An 8,195-nucleotide genomic window follows, 5' to 3' on the forward strand; every position below is an offset into this window, starting at 1 on the left:
TCCTATTTAGTAAATTAAACCTATTTACTTCGATTTATACACGCAACATCACTATTTAATTCGATTTATATGAAAGAAAGGTAAATCAAATTCATTAACTTCCATTTTCATAGTTTTTTTTTTTTTTTTTTTTTGGTCAAAACCGAATATGCATGTAACATATTTTTTTTTAGGACTATCATATTATATTGAAGCCCATTTTATTTGTTCATGTCATTTACCCGATTTTTTATGAGTTTCAAACTAAATGTTTTGGAACATAATATCTAATGTGTGATGAGGTTTGGTAATAATAAAGCATGCATGGTAATAATACTCATTGATAATTATTTAGAAAGAAACTATAATTTCTTGTTCTAATAAAATACAATGAAATTGCCAAGCAATTATATATATTTGTTAGAACCCTGCTTTTCTTTGGAGGGTGATTGTTCTACAAACAAATAAAACCTACATAAATATTTCATTAACTATTATTGTACTAACTTACTATTATCTTATCTTATTCACTCTTAGCCACATATTCTTACAGCAATAACACCAAACTAATTAAAACAAAGAAAAGTAAGCATAGTGTTTAACTTGAACTAAGCTTGGCTTGTACAATTCCTTGAATGGACCCCACAAGTCCCACAGCAGTGACAAGAAAGCAAGCAAAGCTGAATATGTTTAGAACAATCCATTTATTACTCCATGCTTCAATTTTGTTCTGCTTGAAGTACATCTCCACTGGGAAGTAAATGGCCAATGGCCAAAAGTTTACTGCTCCTAACACTCCAAGAACTTCGTTGAAGTAAGGGAAAAGGATTGCAAGTACAGTTGTTGTGATCACAAAGATTGTTCTGAAAAAGAACCTGAAGAGGTTGATCTCAAAACGGGGCAATAGGGGTAGTTTCACTTTGTGGAATTTTGCCACAAACCCACTGTTGGGGTATTTTCTTGAGCACCATCTCTCAACTGCACCATATATTGGTTGACTGTAAATCTGTTAAGATCATATATACATCATTAGGTACAAATATAAAATAATGTTTTTAAGATTATCATATGACAATAAAGTTAATGTGTGGCTAATCAAAATACTGGTTTTATTGCAATGATTTTTCAATTGACAAGGATTGCCGAACTATTTATACTCTCAATCATAATTCAAACACCTACCCTTACTTTTATATAGTTTTTGAAAAGAGTTGTTTACATAACATTGTATTGCTAAAAATGATCACAGTGCATATATGACATGTCTTGTAAGAAATTTTGGCTTTTTGGTTTGAGCCTTTAGCAGGAAACGAAACAGAGCTAAGGAGAAAGATGCATAGAAATTCAACTTAGAAAGGAATTCAAAAGGCACCACAGTAGAAATAATGAGAAATTCAGAATGTATAGTACCTGATATCCTCCAACCAAATGAACAATAATGCAAACATTAGCAATGTCAACAAGCCAGAAAGGCTCATAGAATCCAAACCCAGTGAGCAGGTTTCCCGGCGTAGAATCTCCGAACGCAGCGTATCCAAAGCATCCGCAACAGAGATAGAAGAATGTTGTGATGAAGATTGCAATCATGGATGCCCTCTTCATGCTTTGGTTTTCCGGTGGAGAAGACTTTAATGTGTCCTTTACTCAAAAAAAAAAGCAAAATTTAGTACTACTTCATTATTATTACCTTTTTTTTTTTTCATGCACCAAATCTTTAACCACCTAAAAATAATAATATGAATATGAAAGGTCACAAGATACCTTTTGTTTGTGAATTGCTTAAAAAGAAAGGAAATGATGAAAAGAAGAAAGAAAAGGTCACAAGATGAGTACCTCAATCTCAAGGAGGAGAACAGAGTAGGGATAAGCGAATGCAATGTCGCCAAGTGCTTGAAACACCAACCATATTTTGTCTGCAGCAGTTCTAGTTGATATTCCTGTTACCCTACCCATAATGCTTCCATTTTCTGCATCCAAATTCCAATCAATTATTCTTATTTTTCTTTTGTCATACCATTCTTGCTACCATAAAGTAATATCTTTATACTAAAATATATTACTATAAACCAATAAAACAGCCACACTTGAAATGTTTTCTGAATGGTCCATAAAGTAATATCTTCAATTTTTTGGGGCACTATTTAATAGTTTCATCTTTCAATTGTTTTGTTGTGCTAACAATGTAGCAGAGTGATATAGAGTTTAGAATATTGTTAAAATTAGAAAAGTAAATAAAATGAACATTTTTTTTTTTACCTATGACTGTTGCTATGCCAAGTCCAAGTCCTATGAATGAATATGTGAAGGACATAACTGCTGCAACAATTGAAACCCATGCTAAGTTGTGAAGATCTGGTATGAATGACATTACTATCTGAATTGCTCCAAATATCACCATATACAGATTATCTCCATAGTTGCATGGAGCATCATGCCCTTCCTTGTGGTAACAATTTGATTTCAGAATCGCCCTGCAATAAATAAATAATAAGAAACAATCAGCCAATCCCTCTCTAGTGATGAAGTACCATAACCAAACAAAGACACAGAAGAATAGAGAGAGATTTAAAAATAAATATAATAAAAAATAAAAAATAAAACGTAACTACCTCATACTGGTTGCTGTGGTAATAACATATGCGACACAAGTTCCATACAAGATCACAAATTGAAGGAAACCAGCCACCACCGTCCTTTTTTTACCTGAACTTATTATAATACTACACGCGATTAGAATCTACAATTATTACTAATTCATGAAATATAGTTTGGTGTGAGGGTTATTTTTACCAAGATTGTTTGTAACAGCATCCATGTAAGAGTAGTTTCTTTTCCCAGTTACTGGGTCCGGTGTCCTGTAACAATCGGATAAAAGAAACGACGAAATATATGTGACGATTGCGAGGCAGAGCAACGCAACCGGCCCTCCGATCCATCCTAACTGTGCAGTGCTCCAAGCAAGAGACAGAACGCCGGATCCAATCACCGCCGTAATAATATGAGCCACCGCGCTCTTCACGGTTCCGGTTCTCTTGGGATGGCCATCGTCGTCGTAGGCATCACCGATTCTTGATACTTGGAAAGAGTCTTTTAGTTCCATGTTTTTATCCAACTCAGTGCAATAACATGAAGTTTACTGCATTCAATGATCCCATAGAAGGAAAAGGAAAAGGGACTAAGCTTCTGCAACTTCAAATCAAAGACAAAACTATACCATGCACTTGAAAAATGGATTCTATTGCTAAGCTTTCTATGATATTGGACAACTCTGCTTTTGAATTTCTAGAAAAATGTAGATACAATATGTTTTTACTACTTGAAGACAACTAAACTATTTTTTTTCCAAGGCTCTCCCTTCAAAATTAGTAACAAATAAGTAGCTGCATTTATTGTTTTTGTATTTGTCTTTTTGGAGGTTCAAAACAGTCAAACACTACGAAAGTGCTCTTGAATTTGTGTGAAAGGACGCATACCAAACAAAGCCTAACACATATGTGAACAATATGTTTGGCTGAATACCTTAAAAGCACGTCCAATATTTAGTTTTAGTTTAATTTAGTAGTTTTTCTTTAAAATAATACAGTATCTCCTTACTGATATTAATATTATTTTAAAAATTATATCCAATACAAGTTTCAATTTTAAATCAATTCAGTTACTGTAAAAATTAAAAGTGATACCCAAAAAATATCCCAATGGAGGAGTTGTTGATATTTTCTTATACCATCCCAGCAAGCATTGTATGCAGTCTATAGAAAAATTAATACATGTATAGTTCGAAGGGTAAAGGGTGGGAAAAAAATCTCTAATTTGCTACTATTTCCTTATCCTCCTTATGTTTCCAATGCCAATCACACTAATCACATGCGTAAGAACTCACCAACCACATAAATACACTAAGCTAAGCTATTCCTATCATATACTCAGAGATTTGATTAGATTAGATTATTGCTGATGAAACATGTGCTTTGGTAGGTTTATTAGGTAAAATATGATTAATGAATGGCCCCATGATGCAGAAACTGATGAACAAGTGACGAACTTCTAAACTTTTTGGAATCAGTAATGTCTTTGATTGACTAAACTACAAGTATAAGAAAACAGAGTAGCTTACCAGATTACTTGACAGGAAAAAGATGTAAGGAGATTTTCTTTGTACTTGAAGAGTTGAACTTGACCAAATGCTAATGCTCTTAAGTCCAATATAATTATTGTGGGTAGGAGAGAGAGAGAGAGAGAGAGGAGAGGAGAGAAAAGGATAGAACAGTATTTGGAGAAAGCTATATGATGTTTGAGTTCGTTTATGAACTCAATATTATATAGACCTTCCAAATAATGGAAGAATCTGCCGCTTTTTAATTGTTACTTTAAATTTTAAAGTTTTTTAAATATATAAATCTGAGATTAGATTTATTGTTTTTCTATTTTAAAATTTTTTAAGCCAGAATCTACAGTGATTTTCATCACAGAATTTTATTATGAGGAGTGTTAGGGACAATAACTTTTGTGATCTGTAGTCATCAAATAGCCATCAATGATGATTTTAATGGTGTGGGATTAGTGGAAAATTTTATCCAAAGAATAGGAAAAGAATAGATGAAGAAATTTTATTAATTGTTGATTGATTGAATTGAATTAAAAATTATGAAAGTAAAACTAAATATATATAGAGTATTGGGTTAAGAAAGATAAAAGCAAATAAATATAAGATAAAAAAAAAAGATAAGATAAGATAATAAAGACTAAAATTATAATTGAATTTATGTATTCTATTGGGTTGAATTTGTGAATCACGAAACTTCTTTATTATTTTCATGGGCTAAGGTGGAAGAGTAGTTTAATATTTTACATTAACACAAGAGTCAAAAAATCTAAAGAGTATAATGTAGGTAACTTATTAATTTGACTAGTATCTAATTTCATAGTTTTGTCAAACAATCCATTATTTTAAAATCACATGGAAAGAACCCAAAACAAAAATCGGTCTATTTTCCGATAATAATAATAACTACCCCCACGAAGAAAACAGGAAAATAAAACAAATCTAGCTTTTTATTTCTCTCTTCTTTTATTACTTTATGGAGGAATAGTTGAAAGAAGATTCAGTATCAGTGGATCAAATTTAAGAGTATGGGTTGTTGGTATGTCTTCAAAGAACTTGGTAACTGAAAATCATATGTTCCTAATTTTGACCATTGAAAGAAAGCACCAAAACTGGTTAAAAGAAGTTCACACTTTTTACATCAATATTGTCTTATGCTGTAGTGGCAATTTCTTCAGAAGAGTCCTTTACGTCTAGCATCTTTCATCTCAAGGAAAATTTGTAATTTACATTACATAAAAGCTAGAATATCTAGAGAGAACAAATTTATTGGAGATAAAGAAGCATCTTCCTTCAATTTGAGTCACATCTTATGTTCAACACTAAAAGTTGAACCCCAGTTTGATTGGAATATAACTTATCCTAATAGCTAATGATTGTGCTCAATTCTGGTTTTCTAGAATTAACAAGTTGCAAAAATAGATAAGTTACTTCATTTTTTATTTTTTATTAGAGTCCTAATTTAGATAAATAAGATTCAAATAGTCTTTATAAGAATTTAAACAATAGTTATTTTAAAAGCATTATTCAAATTTTTATATATTATTTTATATAATTTTAATATGTATTTTATATTTAATATATATTTTATATACATAATTAATTTAATAATTAATTCTTAACGTATATGTAAACAGTTCATTTAATATTTCATATTTCAAATTCAGTAAGAAAAAAAAAATAATTAACCCACAAAACTGATCTATATATTGACTTGATTTGATCCCTCCAAGACTTTTATTTTCTTATAAATTTATAATTTTTAAAATCAAAACTAAAAAATCCAACCTAATTCTAACCGCACATCCATTCAATTATGTAAGTTGATTCTTTGCTCTAAACCGACCTGCAAAGACTATCAATCAAGAACATAAAAAAGAATCTTGCTAACCCAATTTAGCACAAACCCAATAAGTTACCCACAATTTTGGGTCGATTATTTATTGATAAAATCAAGAACTACCACCAATCCTAGCCATGAAGGGAGTTTGGTATGATATTATTGCCTAAAGATAAGGTTTAGATAACATTTATGTTTAAATTCCTCTTTCGTCGTAACATAGCTTTTGATATTAAGTTAGACTCAATGAACCCTAATAATTTATTAGCTCAAGATGTAAGGAATTGATGCCATGGTTTGGTCTAAGAGGAATTTTTTTTTTTTTAATTTTATCCAGAAAAATTGTTTCACGAGATAGAAGATATTGATCTAGAACGTTTTTTTTTAAGTTTGGACCCTAAAGGAAATCATATTCATATTGGACTATGCTAGGTCACTAGTATAAGCCAGACTGAGTAACGTGATGTAAAAGGGAGTTAGATATTGATTCCTACTAAAAATATACGGAAACTTCAAATTTTGTGTATGAACTATTATTTATTATAATTTTATTTAAAAAATTTTGTGGCTACTCCAAAATTTGGGACCATCCTATATAGTGATAATAATCTGGCTAAGTACAAAACTCAGAGTGAATTTTATTTAAAAATTTTAATAGGCTTGCACCACGTTTGGGTCTATATTTGTGGTCTATGATTTTTCTTTTTTAATTAATTCTAAGAAAAATTCGAATTTGAGCCTATGTAGTTCCAAAATCTGTACACTACTTACTAAGAAAATGTTGGTTTATCAGTTAGCATCTCTGGGCTCGTGACACAATTCCTATTAATAAATTAATTGCGCTAATATAATAGACAGAAACCAAACAAATGAAGGAAAACAGAGCCAATTTGTTATTTTGTTAATAAATCTAATACCTTTTTGAAGGGTTGGTTCACATGATCAAAACCTTCCACTTATGTATCTCTCTGTTATGCATAGACATTTATATAGACACCAAATACGTTACGATATATATATATATATATATATATTATTTAGATAAATAATAATATATATTATTTTTAAATTAATTTTAAAAATACATATTAAAAATAAGGTTGAATAAATTAATATGTGATGGTATTTTAATATGTCTAACCGTATTTGAAGAAGAATTTTTTATCTTTTATTAAAACACAGTTGAATACAGTAGACATGCGTGTTAGATAAATATCATGTTCGAAATGTGTTAGACACAAAAACATAACTCAGCAAAATGTTTGTATTTCATAAATATCTCTTTTAGTACTCACTTGTAATTGGTCTAACCTGATCTAGTTCGGTAAAAAGAAAAAAAATTCAAACTCAAACGTAAAGTTTTTTCTTTTTTAATCTTAAGAGGTGGCTTATTGAAAATCAGGTAAAGTTAGAACATATTTAAAATTATTATGCATATATGTTATTTTTTAAAAGTGTTTTACACTTTTACTTGAGGTTTGAATTCTAAATTTTTAATTTAAAAACTTTATTATTTATCTATTTACCAAATTTTTTTAATTATATAAAATAATTTTGTCGGTATCTTATTAGATCTTAAACTCATTTAAAATTTTAGTCTAATTTAAACTTTTTATTTGTTAGTAGGCTCGTTAACAAGCCTCAAATTGGATCAGACTTTTGAACAAGCCAAACTCAGACATCTAAACAAGTATTTAATAGAACATAAACGGACTCAAGTTAAATAACTACAATATAGATCTGGTCTTTTAACGATAAAATTTGACTTGATCTGACCAATTTTTATCTTTAATCATTCCTACAGTATTCTTAAATAAATGAAAGAAAACAAAGACATTTATTATTTTTAATATGTATTTTATATAAGTAATTAATTTTGTAATTAATTTTTTGATAAATTCTACTTAACCACTTCTAAAATAATATGTAAATTATCATTTATGATGTGTCATATTTTAATTGGTTATTATCTTAATCATAGTTGAGTTATTTTATAATTTATTATTTGACATGGTAATAGTATAATTTTTTAAAATATCAAAACCCCGCTCCGATTAATTAAAGCGCATTTCCACTATTTCCTTTTTTTTTTTCCGTCACGTAGCTTCGGTCGTTTCAAGAAACATCGACGTCGTTACTATCTACTTCGTGGTTATTCCCAGTATAGCCAGCCCCCGTAACTTATTGAGTGAGATGATAGAAGATAGCGATGATGCCAACGCTGGTTATGTTGGGAAAGGACAGCGAAGTTACGAATGACGGGAATTCAACGAT

General features: G+C 30.0%; 1 protein-coding gene across 1 annotated transcript; it reads right to left on the reverse strand.

The window, feature by feature from the left end:
* Positions 1–326: 326 nt before the first annotated feature.
* LOC112720085 (probable amino acid permease 7) lies at positions 327–4,422 on the reverse strand. Its single transcript, XM_025770897.3, has 7 exons — positions 4,094–4,422; positions 2,770–3,115; positions 2,589–2,682; positions 2,236–2,450; positions 1,813–1,946; positions 1,390–1,617; positions 327–985 (listed from the first exon to the last, which is right to left on the reverse strand). The coding sequence occupies exons 2-7, from the start codon at positions 3,077–3,079 to the stop codon at positions 578–580; spliced, it is 1,389 nt and encodes a 462-aa protein (XP_025626682.1). The 5' UTR covers positions 3,080–3,115; positions 4,094–4,422; the 3' UTR covers positions 327–577.
* Between the last annotated feature and the right edge of the window lie 3,773 nt (positions 4,423–8,195).

This window comes from Arachis hypogaea, chromosome 11 (assembly GCF_003086295.3).
Source record: "Arachis hypogaea cultivar Tifrunner chromosome 11, arahy.Tifrunner.gnm2.J5K5, whole genome shotgun sequence".
NCBI classification, from domain to species: domain Eukaryota; kingdom Viridiplantae; phylum Streptophyta; class Magnoliopsida; order Fabales; family Fabaceae; genus Arachis; species Arachis hypogaea.

Bases quoted from the DNA above. Each gene is read 5' to 3' on its own strand.
- LOC112720085 (XM_025770897.3), bottom strand. From the start codon at position 3,079: ATGGAACTAAAAGACTCTTTCCAAGTATCAAGAATCGGTGATGCCTAC. The intron at 2,683-2,769 runs GTAAAAATAACC...TAATAAGTTCAG, and splicing joins TGCTGTTACAAACAATCTTG to GTAAAAAAAGGACGGTGGTG. The intron at 1,618-1,812 runs GTACTCATCTTG...TTTTGAGTAAAG, and splicing joins TTCTCCTCCTTGAGATTGAG to GACACATTAAAGTCTTCTCC.